The 17,598-nt window shown below is 45.9% G+C and overlaps 1 protein-coding gene across 5 annotated transcripts in view; it reads right to left on the reverse strand.

Annotated features, from left to right (window-relative positions):
* The window catches only part of ARHGEF25 (Rho guanine nucleotide exchange factor 25), a 980,382-nt gene that overhangs the window by 421,819 nt on the left and 540,965 nt on the right, over positions 1-17,598 (reverse strand). For all 5 annotated transcript variants that reach the window (XM_085654592.1, XM_085654593.1, XM_085654591.1 and 2 more), the window contains one exon: positions 4,781-5,106. In XM_085654592.1, the coding sequence (XP_085510718.1) occupies positions 4,781-5,106 (326 nt within the window). The remainder of the gene's footprint in view (positions 1-4,780; positions 5,107-17,598) is intronic.

Here is a 17,598-nt window from a genome sequence, read left to right on the forward strand (position 1 = left end):
AAGCAGGTATAGTGTGAAGTCGGGCCACAGAAAAGGCGTCTTAGTGGCCAGGGGGGCGCTCGGCATTGTTCCTGGTGAATTCCTCAATATTCAGACTTGGAAACATTTTTGAAAGTCAGGAATATTTTATTGGGGAAAACCAGCAAGTTGAGTCCAACCGGCAGTTTGACATCAATAGCTGTGGCGTGGTGGCAGCCCAGTGGTAGCCACTAGTTCTTTTTGAGAAAAGTTCCAGAAAAGTTTTTAACAGTCCAGTGTTGCAATTTTGAAAAGGGAAAGAGTACACTCCAACACCAGCCAAGGGTCCAGGACCTTTTGAGCACCACTTGGAGGTTAGACATCAATCTCCCAGAAGCCACCACCAGGGTCCATGGAAAATCCAGCTGGAAACAGTCTGCTGCACTCAGCAGTGGTCTGGGCTTCTTGCAGCTTTTGTGTTACCGGAAGTGAATAGGAGGATAGCCAATTAGTCAACTCTTGTGCTATGTGTACAAGTTCTCTCCACGGGTTTAACAGCAGGTGTCTTTAGTCTTCCACAGACACATAGATGTTCTGAAGAGGGTTTTGGTGAAGTCACTTTCACAACCAGTGCCAGCTTAGGAGTGCGGGAATTTCTTGCCCACTCCTTAAACAATGGGGTAAATGTTCCCATGGGGGCCTCTACCCACTTTTGCAGTATTTCCTATGTGCTTTACTGTAAACTATCCCACAGTGTCCCTCTCTACCTAAAACTAACATGACCTTTTTTCCCTTGTGCAAAGCTCTGGGCACACCCTTGAGGTGTGTCTAGGGAAATGAGAGAACTGACCCTGCGGACCAGTTCTGCAACAGGTTTCCCCCCCGACTAGGATTGGCGCCACTCTGTCTACTTGGACAATGGCAGGGGCAGTCCTAGGTGGTGTTTCATCTACTGGAAACAGGGGCTGTCGCTTTGAAGCTTGAGCAGCACATCTCCCCAGGCCATCTTGTCAGAAGGAGGTCACATCTCTTCCCAGCCAAGGCCCCTTTGTTTCCTTTTCTGAGAGCTATTCACACCTCCTTGCAGGAGGGCAGTGGGCTGCAAGGTGAAATTTGTAGATTAATTCTGGAAAGGCTACTAGAGGCATTAGGCAGGAAACTGCCAACTTTCTAAATGTGTACAGAAAATTGATGACTGGAATGCTTGAATTAATGACAGCCACTGGTAATCACTCATGGAGTATCCCATCCCATTATTACTTTGCACACCATGGCAGGACATGTAAAACGTAAGTACACATGCCCTTACTTTTTAAATACCATGCACCCTTCCCTGTGGGCATGTAGGGCGTACCTTAGATGAACTGTTAGCTCGTACCTTCATTTATAATATCTATATTTACCTATGCTATAGTGCGACAGGATATGCAAAGCATTGTGTCCTTTTCTGGCTTAGGTAGTAGTATCACATAATGATTTGATGGAGCGGTTATGGTTCAGCTCGACTGTTCCTCCGGACCTCTGTAAATCTGGGGATGTTTGAGCCTCTAATGATAGTAGTTTGATTCTGAAGCAATTTAGCCTCGCTGTCATGTAGATGTTTATACGAATCCCTGTATAGAATAAGTGTGATGCAAATGTGAGTAGTAATTGTGTATTTTTCCTGCTGTCCTAGCAGTCCTCAGGTATTAATTAGGCCCATATCTTGTAGACCGTCTTTGGTTTCTAAGGATATCATGTTAATCACCCTACGGAATCTCCCTGACCTCTCATGTTCTCAGTTCGTCCCAAGGTCACGTAGTCCCATCATTGCCTCCCACTCTGCAAAACCACTCAGGGGGTCATTATGATGGCGGAAGGTGAGTTCGAGCCCCTAACATTAAATGTTAAATCCTTGCACAGAGCGTATTAAGTCTATCACCTTCACTATAATTTTGCATTGGTGGTTTCCTTCCTTATGTTTTTGTATTCATACAGTGTTCCCTTTCTTTTGCCCCCTCCAACCCTTCATTCCTACACATGAAGCACAGCAAAAATGACAGTGAACATTAAACAGAAAAGCAAAACTAGATACAGAAGCTCCAGGCTGAAAGCTTACTTCCAACAGGTAGTCACCATGACTTACTTTTTTCCCATGCCTTCATGCAATCGGCCCAGTGTGTCATATGACCCTATTCGGATTTTGTGTAGGCAATGACAATTTTCTTATTTAGTTTTCTGGCTGTTATACCATAATGCAAACTTAAAAGTACATATTTCAGGACAGCTGCCTCATTTGTCTTCTTGTTTCTGGAATGTCCATCTGCAGATCAGTCCTTGCGTCTCTGTGATGATCTGTCCCGTCTTCAAATCTATTTCTCTGGATTTTCCATCCCTTCTTCGTTGCTGTTCTGAGATTGGCATGGTTCTGAGTGGGTATACCTGACTCTTCGACCCGCATTGTTTTAATTCCCAATAGTGTCACTCCTTCCATCACGTTAATGATTAAGAGGTCCACCCCACCCAAAAAATAACTGGATTCCACAAAAGTCCATCTCAAACATATTCGTTACTTCTCCAGTTCCTTCATGATTGGCCTAAAACAACTCCTTTTCGCTAATGTGTACCAGCATCATTTTATCACCGTAGAAGTCAAGTAGGCTTTTATTCGTAGTCTCTTTTATGAGCAGTTCCTTTTGATGATACATTGTCATTTTGATAAAAATGTCTCTAGGGTTGGTACTAGATCCTACTTTCCTTGGTCCTCTTTCTAAATGGATTTCTTCATTAATCTTTCAATCTAACACTCATCAAAAAGTATTTTCCTACAGCACCTTATGTCAGAACCTACCACCTTGTCTGATATATTTTGCACCCTGATTTTGTCTCTGATAATGCAGTTTTAGAAGTCTTCCAGTTTAGAGTGGGATACTTTAAATTGAGTCTCCATTTTGTAATTTCCCTTTCATGTCTGAGTCTAGCATATGTAGTAAGACCATTTTCTATCTCAGTTCTAGTACCCTGTGGCCACTTGGGCCACATCTTGTCTAAGTATGTTCATTGTGTATGGTAGTCCTCTGTGGATTTCTTTCAACTGATGTTTCAGATCTGCCTTCTATTCTTTACACAAGCCCTGACAAAGTAAGTGGAGATCTTCCTTGGTCATTTGGCTGTCATCTTTTATTCTCCCCAGACATTACTGCTGTTTCTTGCTGAAGCTCCATGTCTTGTTGTTTAGTATTTTTTGCGGGAATCTTCCTGCGGCACAAACCTATATCCATCAGGTTTTTGTTGCTTGTTTTACAACTCATCCAGAATGTTATCCTCCACAGCAGTGGTGTACTACCAACTAACTCTTCTATATTATCAGCTACAGGCCAAACCACAGGAACTCATCTTGCAAGTATGTACTTGTTGAAGTCTACATTTCCCTCTGCTGGCACCATTTAACCCCCATTGATTGCTTGGATGCTGCCAAGGGCCCCCAGACCTTCTTAAAGTGTGGCAGGTTAGGCCTTCACTGCTGGTTTATTTGGCCAAGGGCCTGCCCCTTCTACAGGAAAAGCAATTTCTTTCACCAAGTTAGTCACATTACTGTCTCTTCGACATTATTATATCCTGATGCTAGTTAGAGAATTGATGATTTTTCTAATTTACTGTTTCCTTTTGTTTTATATTTAGCCTCTTACACCTTCGGTACATTTGTTTCTCCACTTTGGGTGAGGGAATGGGAAGACCATTCACCTTGTCTCTCACCATGTAGGTTGTCTTCCTATCCATCCGCTTATATTCCATTGGCTAGATCCCAGAATCAGGGGACTCGATTATCTCTCAATTTGCCTTTGGACTGCTTGGGGCCTCATCCCCACAAGCCCCCTCCTTTATGTCACTGGTGAAACCACTTCAAAGCCTGCTCAAAACCCCCCTAACTGATTCGTGCCTTATCTCCAGCATTTCCAGATTGTCTCTGCAGATGAGTTACATCCGCGTTGGTCTCCACACACGTTCTGCAGGCTATTTCACTGTTTCCTGCCACTTTGTATCTTCCTTTAGGGATTAATCCCAAGGCTGGTGCTGGAGCTTTTAGCATGTACCACCTCCAATCTTGATGATCCAGACACTCTAAAATGAAGCATGTTAAAGGGAATAGTGACATCTATACAAAGTACAAGACATGACAATATTCTCTGATACACCTGCTTGAACTATGAAAGAAGAAAGGCAACAGTAATATTTTGGAAATCTTAGAAATGTGTAGTCTTATAAAGCCAAATTTTCAGAAAAGAAGAACGATCATACAAACGGAAACCAGCAGTTTTAGCACTAGTTTATACAATCAACAAAATAAGAAGGTATAGGAAATGGGCTCTGTCCTATGGTTATTTAACAAGTATTGAAACATCGCTGCTGCGTTATTTTATTACCATGCTCTTCTTGACCATGTGAGTGGAGTTCGAGAGGACAGCTTCACATTAATGAGAAGGTAGGTGGCCATTGCTTGAGGAGAATATACAGAAACTAGGACATTTCCTGGCAGGTAAGGTGAAATTGGAAGTCCAGGAGGGTTGTGTCACGGCAAATGTCATCCTGTCGTATTAGTGACTGACTGGCGTATTTACAGTCTTTCAATGCACATACTTCCAGAAAATCTCCCAACTCTCCAACACATCAACTTCCTACAACCATTCGTGTGGTGTCCCACTGTGGTACTTTCTGTGCACTGGTGTACTTGCTGGGCCCATGCTTTTTGAGTACCCAGTCTTCAAAATAATAAAATACTCCTATGTGTGACAGAGAGTGGTGGTCACCAGAAGTAAAGAACAAGAGCACTTTTTTATCTTACCGTTCCTTTGGGATCCTGCCAGACTGCCAAGGTCTCGTCAGGTTTGCGGAGCACACCCAAATCAAAGCTCCGCCTGCCACCATCATCAGCACTCCGCCGCCGGCCCTCCACCCCACGTTTTGGTCGACCTTCCAGCTTCTTGACCTGTCGCTCCACCTTGCTGCCACTACTCAGCTTCCGCACAGGGTTGGTGAACCATTTCTTGAGGGTGCTGACGGAGCGCCGTGAGCCCGGGGAGCTGGGAGCGGAGCTGGTGGACGGCTGTGGCTGGAAGGAAGCCACAGACGTGGAAATGCTGCCATCGCTTCCAGCAATCGAGTAGGACTCTGTGGACAAAGAATATGGCAAGGTTACTTGTCAGTGTACCAAGGAGCCCAAAATGTTATTCCACTCCTATGCCAGTGCCCCTGAATATGAAAGAATTTCTATTATCAGCTTAAAAGCTCTGTTGATGCATATTTGAATCACAGCGCAGAATTAGGTTCATACTGTTAAATTGGCTCTGCTTAAGAAACATAGTTACCCTAAACTATCTTAAGGAAAAAATAATACAGGGAATAAAAACCCTGAATAACGTATACAAGACAGCCTGTCAAAAACTCAATGAACCTCATATGAGCTGCAAGAAAAGAATGCAAGAGAGTGATGGGCAGAGGTGTGAAAGTAAGTGAGAGTAAGTAAGCGTGAGAAAAACAACGTTAAGCTCACAGACATTCACCAGCTGTGGCACTCACCAAATAATGTGCCCATGTATAATACATGACTGAGGCAACTCGTGGCGAATGTGCATGATGGAAAACCATTGGAAGTTAAGGTTAATTTCGTACTTGGAAGGTGAATTTCAGAAAAACTTGAAGTTTGGAAAAATATTTTTCACTTATTAATTATTTGCGGTGTTTAATATATATTAATTATATACTTGCAAATATATGAAGGAGACAACGTTCAGAGACCATGCCGACCCTCTCTCCCTCATCACCATTTGTTTATGCAGGATCTGGCCTCTCAGTGTACCCTCCTAGGATGCCCACTAACTACGAGTTCTCCCACCAAGATGCATCTCTCTGACTAATGTATGTGCTTACATTAAGCAAAAAACACTAACAGGTGCAAAAACAGAATGGTAAACAATGCACGCTGGAAAAAACTCATCTTTATGTCACAAGTGCGAACATATGAAAGTGACGGATTCAAGTAAGAATTATTTATTAGTGCAAAATTGCATAGAGGCTGTTAAAGATAATGAAAAGGTAGACAGGGGGTTGCAGGTTGTTCTGTGACAAGTGGCAGTTAGGAATTGGTTGGGAATAGCGCCGTGAATCAAGAAGCAGGAGAGGAGCAATGTGAAACCCAGGGTTAGAACATTGATGTAGAGCAAAAGGCTGAAGACAGGACAGTAAAAGCAAGGGCTGAGGAGAGTAATGAGAGAACAAGGGCTAAAGAGAGGCTCGGAGTATGGGATAAGACTGGAAATGACAAAGAAGAGGACTGTGAACAGGGCTTTAAATGGACTGGCACCCGCCAGTGCTGAGTTCCCAAACTTCTGGATGTTCTCCCTTTGAGTACCGGAACTTCTCCTTGGTCAAGGAGAGTTGCAGTGCTCCTAGGGGCAGAGAAGGCTCAGTGGGACTGGTCTGTTCAGCAGCATAGGTTCTGCTCAACTTTTACCTATGAGGCTGTCAGAGTGGAGCCTGTATTTGAGCCACTGGCAGCCAGAGTAGCCCTGCCTACTGTAATGGCACACACATCTCTTTTGCCACTCTTGCCTCGCAGAATAATGCCACCCCAATCTTTACTTTAACTTGTGCTAGCAACTCACATTTCCTGCTGCCAATGAGAATGCAGGAACTGCAGTTGCTTAAGAACATGCACGATGCACCTGTGCTTTATTGAATTCCGCAGTGTAGGTGTGCAGTACATTGTATTCCAATGCACCCTACTGCCTCTCCCAGTCACTCAGCCAGTAGTTCTCGAATATTAGCGCTGAGCTTGACTTTAGTAAAGCAGTCAGCCTTGGTCTGTTTAGCAAGACAAGTAGCACTCTAGCTTAGCAGCCAACATGTTTCAGCCCTATTTTAAGGCCTAACAAGGTCTGGGGCCTTTATCAGGGTATCCAATAAATACCTCCCTGGTAATGCTCATAAACAAGGAATGTCAATGTTGACAAGACACCATGTGGTCAATTGCTTTACAAATCATTGTCGGGTGTCTTGTTGATTCCATTGTCAGCAAATGAAGAACATAAATTACAAGAAGCACTTCTTTGTTAACTAAATAAACATACATTTGAAAGAAGGACGAGGGCAGGTCTAGGCAAACAGCCTCTCAGTGGACGAGGGCAGGTCTAGGCAAATAGCTTCCCAGCGGACGAGGGCAGGTCTAGGCAAATAGCCATGGTAACCCTTGACAAATGTGTGACTAAAGGGAGCCCTACCCTCGCTCCTGAGATATATGATACCCACCAGTTGTGGGTGACGCAACAGAAACAAAAATAATGGGCAAGTATTAACACTGCCCGTACAATAGTGCATAACTTTACTCTGCAAGTCATATCTCAATTTACCAGGGAGGTATTTATTGGATACCCTGATGAAAGCACCGGACCTTGTTAGGCCTTAGAATAAGGCTGAAACATGTCGGTCAAAAAAACATAGGGTCATAGGACCACAAAAGTCCACATTACCCCTTACCTTATTTTAGCTTTCCCCACCCTCTCCACTAATAAAGGGATACCTAGGATGAGGTGAGGGATTTTTAAATCTCTAGTTAAGCCTCCTGGTCACACTCTATAAATGCTCCCTGAAATACGGGCGAGCCCACCCTGACCTTTATGAGTCAGGGTGAACCCGATGATGAAGCATGTCACTACTAGAGTGTGTGAGGGTTATATATAAAACAGGAATTTTTTCCTTTCCCCGCACTAGTCATGCAGAGTTAACATACCCACTCGATGGTGACAACCCACCCCCCCCACCCCTGTCCGTGTCGTGTGTACTATACACCACAATCCCTACAACCCTTGGCGGGATACTATATTGTTGTATTGAATTTACATGGGAGGATGTATCCCCCCCATCCTCTTCATTGTTTGAAAAGGCCTCTCAGCCCTTCGGGTCCCACAGGTCGCTCCTGTGTGAACCTTGTTTCTTTACCATAAAAATAATTACGCACATTGCATTCTAAAAAACCTTGGCTGCTTTAAAAGCAGGCTTCCGAGCACAACTGTCAACAGCACAGAATGGGGGGTAACAGCACTTGCTTTTCCTCACTGACTGTGACAGATATGGTGAAGGAGCTACAGATGAGAAAAGATACATGAAGAGGAAAGTAGGAGGGTCAATATATGAACTGAAGAACGAGAGAAATAATGCCGAGAAGAGGAAGGCGAGGGAAGAGGTCCTGCGGGGGGGGGGGGGGGGGGTGGCTGCGAGAACAGGGCGGGGGGGGGGGGGGGGGAGGGGAAACAGAGACAGAAGTCGAGATGGATGTGGAAGCATTACAGGCGGTATGGGCCAGTCTATTTTCTTGTCTATGCTCCTGGGTGCCTCGACATATTTCTCTACGTGCCCCTTTATGCAGTTTAACAGCCTGAGCGCCCTTTCCTGTCTTTCAGCCAGCGTCAACCGAGGTTCACGCTCATCACGACAAGTGAGGCAAGACCGACACTGTCTTTACAGCCCGAAAGGGGGTGTAAGGGGTGAGAATGGATGCCAAGGCGGCCGTCCTGCTGGTTTCTCGCGCTGTCCGCCGCGTGGGCATTCGAAGCGCCTTTCGCCGCCTGCACGCGCTCGGCACCTCTCCTTCACCCCGCGCCTCCTGAGCCCAGGTCTGTTTCTACCATTAGGCAAGCCTAGGCAGCCGCCTAGGGCGACAAAAGGGGGAGGGCGGCAAAAAACATCATATACGTGGGAGGGGGCACTTTACAAACCGTTGCATTTAAGTTGTTGTCTGCTATTGGAAATGTGTATCATGCATTGGACCAGTTGATAGATGTTAGAAATGGGGTTTCTGGTTGGCTAAGGCTTGTGCCAAAGACAGGCAGAAAACACCACTCTAGTCAGGGCAAGGGAGTTACAAGCCAAAGATAACCCCTGCTCACCCCCTTGGTAGCTTGGCACGAGCAGTCAGGCTTATCCTGGAGGCCATGTGTGAAGCATTTGCGCACGCACACAGCAACAACATCCCAGGCACACTACAAAAGGAACTCCACACAAGGTTATATCAAAAATAGCCTGTGTATTCTCAAAACACATTAGAATAGTAATCACATAATATACATGGTGCCACCTGGCACTAGGTCTTATTTACAAGGGACGATTTACACCTGACAGGGCCGACTGGACCACTGTCAGAACAATCACAAAGTGAACTTAGTAAATGCAGAACATATCATAAACCTAGAACACAACCAGTAACTACTGGTAACCACTGTACTAAGCATCAGCCTGTAACATAAACCACATTATGCACAGTATCACATTAGGCGCGAATACATTCTGCGCCAACCTCACCAGCATAAACACATTATGCAATTCTCTCATAAGTCTAAACGCATTAGACCCTAACCTCCTCAGCATAACTCACATTAGGGGTATAAATCACACAGTGGAACATAATCTCACTAGCATAAACCATAAGATGAAAAACAACCTCATAATCATAAAAAACACATTCAGAGGTATAACACAGGGTGCATAAAACATAGTACATACATTACATTTCCTAGCACCACATAATCACATTAGCACATAGTCTCCTAAAAAAAAAGACCACAGTAGAGGTATTACCCACATTAGGGCCTGGCGCCCTATTTACCTCATAGTTCCCCTGGCCAACTGGCCATCTCAAAAGGGGCTCAAATGCCCTATGTCCAACAATCAGGGCGCGCTGCCAAGGCAGTGGAAGTCAAGGGTGCGCAACTGCGCAGACCTAAACGTTGCAGCTGCCCACTACTTGCTGGGCAGCTGGGAAAGTATGGGGCAAAGGAGTGCATCTCACTCCTAATTCAAAACATGCCCCCAAAGAACTGTGCGCCTAAACGGTGCAGCTGCCCACTACTTGCTGGGCAGCTGGAAATATTAAAATGCGGCATGGGCTCTCAATGGTCCTTAAAACAACTGTGCCCCCTTCGTTGGAGCCACACGGGGCTCTGAAAACAATTGGGCCAACTGTTGGAGCCACACGGGGCTCTAAAAATAACTATGCCAAACGTTGGAGCCACACGGTGCTCTGTAACCAAATTATGCCCCCAAGCCCCCACGCTCCTCTGGGCCCTCTAGAAACTGCTCAACAACGTTGGAGCGGCCAGACGGGGCCGCTCTGACTCTGCCTCTCCCAACCCGGACTCCCTGGAGCTCGCGGGGCTTCGCTTGTCTCCTGGGAGCCCCGCGCTGCTGTCGGTGGTCCTTGGCCACCGTTGCTCTTCATCCGGGCCCCCTCCTGGGACCCGGGACTTCTCTGTGGCGCTCGGGAAGGCAGGGTGGGCTCCCGTTCTCCCTTGCTCTGCACACCGGGGCCGGACTTTCCTCGCTAATGCGGAAGTCCCGCCCCGAGTCAGGCACCACGCTGCCTGACTTCCGACTTGGCCGCGCTGCGATCGGCAGCCTCCGGCCGGCTTATTTCAGAACGGACTGCGGCGGTGATCTTCTTATAATAGAACGCGGGGTGGGCACCCGCAATTTAAATATAAATGAAAAGCGGCCATGTGGGGTGGGCACCCACTATTCAAAATAGCAGGAGAGCGGGGTGGGGACCCGCTCTCCATAAATTGCAATCACAATCCAAACGCGGGGTGGGCACCCGCAATACATCGGGCAGAATGGCGGAATCCCCACTTCGGGATTCCATCTGTGGCGATCGCAGCCTAGCGCTGCAAGTCCAAAACAGGAGCGCTCCTGAGGGCCATCAAAAGTAAGGTACCCAGCGCTCCCAAGGCGCCAGATGCAGCACAAGCTCCTCCAAGGTCCTGGAGGATCACAAGCAAGGCAAAAAGGGGTCCCAAAAGTCCTTTCAGGTATCCAGGGGCAATGCAGGGCCCAGGGAGGCAAGCCCTCATGGCAGCCCCCCCTGGGCCCCAGCAGCAGCACGCCCCAGCAGGAACAGCACCAGAACTGAACAATTTCATGGGGTTACAGCCCCTATATTTATACCAGTAAATCCCTTTGTGTAAGAGTGCAGGGCATGGGAGAACCAGATGCAACTGGTTCCAGGGAGCTTTGGAGCACTTTGTTTTGCTCAGCTCCTCGCTCCTTTGTCAGGTGGGGGCTCAGGGATCAGATGCACCACAGGGGGCGGAGCCAGCATTGTGGAGGGAAGGCACAGCCCTATTCAGGTCCCAGGTGCAACTTCTCCCTCCCATCTGCATGCAGATCTCTCTATTCACCACTGGGCTGACTCACCCTGGCTCCTGGAATTCCCCACACCATCCAGCACCTGTCAATCACAAGCCAGACATGCACTTCACATCAGGCAGGCAGACACACAGCACACAGAAATGCCAACTTCTAGAAGTGGCACTTCACCAGTCACCATAAATCTGCGCACAGCATTGCACAGCATTTATTCTCACGAGTTTGCACATACCAAACTCGACCCTGCACTCCTCTCACACCAGGAATTACCATGGGCACACATTTCCCTAATGCATTCCTATGGGAGGGCAGGCCAATCTCACCACATGCACTCAGAGAGCGCACGCACTTTACACTGGACCACCAATACCAGGTCACAGGAAAGGCAAAAAGTTTAGGGGTGAACCTGCCAAAAAGGGCCAAGTCCAACAATAAACACTTCGGAAGTAAATTGAAAAAAAACTGGCAGACAAGCAGATGGAATTAGGAGGTACAGGTCACAGCAGCTCACAAGCATTCACAAGTTTTCACGGCCTGTTAGCAAAGCAAAGGGCAGGGCTTCAGCGGCAGGCAGTGCATGCTTTGGGACAAGACTCTGACACGCACGCCATTAAACAATCTCACCAGGAGTCCAAATCACGTATTTTGTATACCCACGTGTGCAAAGCTCCCACGAGTCCGTTAAACTGAAACAATTTATAACTGAAGAAAACTCTGAGCAGTGAGAAAGGAGACCACCAGAACCCCAGTAAATATATCCAAGTCTTTTTTGCTGTTGCAGTTTTATAGAGCGCAAACTTGGATCAAGGGCATTACAGCGCTTTACACGAGCACCAAGGATTACATTACACAGGGTTGGATGAATTTTTCAAAGGTAGTGGAGAGCTCTGGCTGTTAAGAGACATCTCCTCATGACTGCGCACATCACATGAAGGTGATAGGGCGGCAACTCCATCGGGGGCTGCAGAGATGTCTGACCTAACAGCGCTGTGGGCTGGAGACGGGAGAGGGCCGTGAGCTAACTGGTGTTTGACAACAAGCACAATGCAATGTATGTATCAACGGATGGGATGGTACAGTGTGCATCAAAGTAACAATGTGATCGCGGTACCCTGCTGCGAAGGCCCGTCTCCTCTGCTGTTGTCAACCCGCTCTCTCCCCTTTGATGTAAGACATTGTTTGTCAGTCACAGATCATCAGCCAGGCCTTCAGGACAGGTAGCAGGCAGCAGGGGTCTGATGACGTCACTGAACTTCATATTGTTTTCAGTTCTACCAAAGATGACCCCGGGACAACCGGTACGGACACAGATTCTTCAGATAGAGGAACATAATTCCCTGGGAAGGTGTTTCATATATTGATCTCACAAGACTAATTTGTGAGTGTTTAAGAATGCGGTATAGAAAAATGTCTTTGTAAAGCGAGGAAAGTTTTGTAAGGGTGGTGGTATGCAGAGCTTGGGCTTAGACCATCTAAGAAGGAAGACGTATGACCAGCTGAGGGCTGGATGGTGTTCGAGCGTGGCTCGAAGTGAACCTGGAGAGGTGGGAGAATGAGTGAAAGGTGTAGTATGTGGGATAAAATCTTTAATACGGATTTGACAGTCCAGACTAGCTAGAGAGGCACCAAAGCAGGCTTCTATTCCCCAACACCTGGTTGACAGGTGGAGAGAGTGCTGGTAGTAAAAGGGAGGGGGCGGCATTTTTCAATTCACGCCTAGGGCGGCAAAACACCTAGAAACGGCCCTGCCTGAGCCACAGAGGCAGCGTTACCATCTTCTGATTTTTAGTTCCTGTGAAATGTTGCATCACCGGGGACGGTCTGCTCATGCTGGAGAAGCCCTCTAGAAAGCAGCGGCGGGGGCACACCAGGGAAAAAAAATTCAATTGTCGCATTGAGCGGGAGCCGCAGAGCCAAACGCACCACCACAACTTTACGTGCACAGGTGCAAAACTTGTAAACAGATGTGTAATGATAAAATAATCCCTCGAGGAGTCCTAATTAGAGGATCATACATTAGGAGAGAAACATTCTTATGGGAGAGCGACCGAATAAAATAAAACATTTGGAACTTCAATGTGATTTTCACCACTAAAACGTGTACCTCGCAAGCATGTGTACGTGTAAGGAATGATTTATGCTTGTTTTTCAAAGAACTTGAATGCTATTCGTAATCGAAAAAGAATTCCTCATCAAGCAATATCTCAACCATAGCTACGGTCATTATCACGGTCTGCTAAAGACGGGAAGGCAGCAGACAAGCAGGCAAATTAGCTAGCAAGCTATCTAGATTACTAGATCGACCGATCAATCGACATATAGATACACAGATAGGCAGGCAGACAGACCATGAGGCCTAAGGCAGACTTGTTCGTATATATTACCAGAACTCTTAAAAGGAACTATTGAGCAACGTTTTAACAGTTAAGTATTTTCTATATCACATGATGTGATTTGGTTTAGCTTACATAAAAGATACATTTTTTCAAATCAACAAAATAGTTTTTGAAAACAGTACGTTGAATATTGTAGCATCTAGTTTGTCTTGCGTACTGTGTAAATAAGAGAAGATTGTTCATTTATATTCATTGGTAGGTCTAATTTGAGTGAAGGATTATTTTTTAATTGAAGCTGATTTAAGGCACATCCTTCTGCAAGAGTGGGCGGTTTGACATGGTCTGGGTGTAATGCACCGTCACAATGGGACGCTGGTTTTACACAAGATTTAGGTTATGTTTAACACTCGAGGGTATACCAGATTGAACAATTCACAAACTTTATGGTGACGCTTCATTTTTATTATTCAAAATAATTGTCACACTTAATAACTAATTGGCTTTTTAGAAATAATCAGACAAGAAAACTCTGTTTAGACTGGTTTCCAATTGGTTGGAATTCCTAATTTACGGGGGATTATATTTTTACAGTAATAAAGTAAAAATGTCATATTTGTGAATTATTCTGTATTGTTCACAGGAATTACATCCATTCTGTGTGTTACAGGTTTCAGTCAATGGGAAAGCTACAAACAAGTAGCTGTGGGGAATTGCAGCCGATGTGGGGGGAGGGGCAATGAGTCGTGCAGTCCTGAGGCCTGTCCAATTGGCTGGTCAGCGCAGAGGCCACGAGGCAGAGGCTCAGTCAGACAGAAAGGGGGCAGTGGACGGCTCTGTCCTTGGGGCAAGGGAAAATCATGTGGAAGTGGGGACAGCAAGCAAGCACATGCACATGCCTTGAGCCACTCCACTGAAGCAGGGAGGAGACCAGCAGCGCAGCCCCCTAAAGACAGAAGACAGGTGCCCACAAGCGAATGAGGCATGCTGGCGATGCATCCTGTGGTCGGCGCACTGAACATACCGGTCACCAAGGAGCTCAGAGGAAAGGCATGGGGCAGCGGGAAAGTGTTGGCAGATCTGAATTAAGATATCATTATGAGGTAGAAGGGGCCTCCTTGCAATTACCCCTAAAAAAATGAAGCAGCATCCCGAACACTGACAGAAAAAGACAATCAGTGTACTGAGATTAAGAGTGGAAAAGAGAGGATGTCCACACACATTGTAATCAGTGTTGAAAATGGGGGTTACAACACTTCCACCAATAGGGGGGTGAGAGGGGAGAAGGAGCTCAAATGCAACATCAGAAGGACCGAGAGGGCATCACTGCACTAGCAGACATAGGAGGAGGAAGGAGCAAGCTGATGCAAAGAGCAAGCCCAAAACATGAGTCAGCTACAAGTAGGAGGTAGTGCAAAAATGCTGAATTGCTGTCTGCCCCTAATTTATCACTAGTACTATGGTATAAATGAAGCAGGAACTTCTAAAATTAGCTGATGCAGTACTGAGGTCACCTGGTGTTGCAAGCTCAATGAAGTGTAGCGCACACTATTTTTGGAAAGAAGGTGGGGGGAAAAGAAGGTTTTATTGGGGTACAGGGAGCAGTAACTGACATGACCTTACTCTCCATCTGAAGTAATGCACTGAATCTAACCCCACTGCTTTTAACCCTATTACATGGTTTGGGGAATAGGCACGAGAGAAGTGTGCCAGAGGGATGTGTTGCCCCGGGCAATCAATATTTCTGTTTTATCTCTGTTTAGCTTGAGCCACTGGATACCCATCTACTCTCTGCCAGGAGACGCCAGTGGTGCTGGAGCCAAGACTGCTTGGGCTGCTGTAGTACCCCTAGTTAGCACTGTATGAGGTCAGATTAAAATGGAGCCTTTGCAAAACACAGAAGACATTGTAAGACAAAATTCAAGATTACCAAGTGTCAAACACGTTCTTTTTTTTACTATGTACTTGCTTTTCTTTCCCTGACACTGAAGTGGGTGCATTTCACAACGTAACTGAAGAGAAACACTTGGTTTGCAAACTGAACTTAATGCGTTTCAAAATATGCTACTAGCATGGGAAATAACAATGAGGCACACTGTCTTCTTATCCTGAAGTGTGACAGGAGCAAACGTTTTATTGGCTCAAAACAAACCATGACATACTTATTTTACAAAGTTAAATCCGAATTTTATGTATTATTTCTCCACTTTAAATATGTTCTATTTTCATTTACAATTTAAAATTAACACTCTATTGAACCCAAAAATCACTGTATTGTGTGACATAACACACAAGTCCAGTGTTCAAGACATATAACGCAATTTATCTTTCACATGTTCACACTAGAAAACAAGATTTCTGCACATATCACGTGTCTGGCAGGCCACGATGGGTAATAAGACAGTCTTTCTGCATGTTTTCCCCTTTCAGGCAACAAAACACAGAATACTGTGATTTTTCCCTGCAGCGATTTTTACCTGGCAAAATGTATGCAGGAGATTTTTAAACACCACGTTAGTTGTAATCCCAATTCAGGCACACATTTCTGGTTGCACTTGAATCTGGATTACAAGGACACTCAAAGTCAGTCTCAAAATGTAAGTCAATGGCTGTTTAAAAGCTATTTCTTGCTCTTTTAAGTCTATGTTACACTGTCGGGAGTCCTTTGTCTTAAGTAGGGTGTTATAAAAATAGATTTTACCAAACCTGGAACACAGGTGCTACAAAACTTCAAATAGTGTTTACCTTGTACACTTTATTAAATAGTAAACTCATACTTCAAAAATAGGCTGCCGGAGCCCCACCCTTTTCAACATCTACATGGCCCGGCTTGCAACCATCGTCAGAAACCACAGTCTCCTACCCGGACGACACCCACCTGATCCTCTCCCTCTCCAACGAACCCACAGCTGCCAAGAACTTCCACAGCACAATGAAGGCAGTACCCACTTAGATGAAGGACGCCTGCCTCAAGCTCAACTCAGACAAGACCAAATACTTAAGCCTGGGATGACTCCTAGTGGCCCGCAGCGCTCAGAACTCCCCCACGGACCATGCACGAAACCTCTGCATCATCCTGGACTCCTCGCTCTCAATGAACAGCCAGATCTACGACGTCTCGTCTTGCTGCTTCCACATGCTCCGCCTGCTCCAAAAGACCTTCAAGTGGATCCCCACGAGACAAAGAAAACAGTAACCTACGCACTCGTCAGCAGTAGTAGACTACGACAATGCACTCTGCGCCGGCACCACAAGCAAACTCCAAAAGAAGCTGCCAAACATCCAAAATGCCTCCACCAGACTTATCCCGAACATCTCTCACCACAGCCACATCACCAACCACCTGAGAGACCTCCATCAGGTCCTGGCCACCATTCCACCGATCCGCAGGACCACCGCTGGAGGAAGGTCCTTCTCCTACCTTGCTACAAGGACCTGTAATTCCCTTCCTCTGCATCTCAGGCAATCACCATCTCTGCCTCAATTCAGGAAGGACCTCAAGACCTGGCTCTTCGAATGAACAGCAGACGCCCCCCCACACACACACACACACAGCACCTTGAGACCTTTATGTGTGAGTAGTCACACTCGACAAAACCCTGATTGATTGATTGACCACAACTTAACAACTTAAATTAAAATATATAAATGATAGATGGCACAAAGTTGCATTAACAATGTTATTTATATTTATCACAACCAACTGGTGAGATGGAAAGGCTCTATGTTTTAGTAAGTGGCAGGCTGCCTCTGGCTTGACTTTCCAATGCAGACGGCTGCAACTGCCTACACCCTCACATTTACAGTTGCCAAATCGATTTAGTGTGCTGACAGAACAACTGGCCCATTGTGCTCCTTAGACTGGATTTTATGTTGCAAGGCACTGCCAAGTGACAGACTTGCCCACATTTAGTAGTGTAAGAGGTCTGACTGGCAGATTGTTTCATACTAATAAGCCCTTCTTTCCAAGTTATGAGTATTCAGTTAACAAACAAGTGCGTATTGTAATTTATGTTCTTCATTTGCAGAAAATGGAATCAACAAGTCACCCGACAATGATTTGTAAAGCAATTGACAACATGGTGTCTTGTCAACATTGACATTCCTTGTTTAGGAGCAAGATGTGGTCAAAACT

This window comes from Triturus cristatus, chromosome 4_1 (genome assembly GCF_964204655.1).
Source record: "Triturus cristatus chromosome 4_1, aTriCri1.1, whole genome shotgun sequence".
NCBI lineage: Eukaryota > Metazoa > Chordata > Amphibia > Caudata > Salamandridae > Triturus > Triturus cristatus.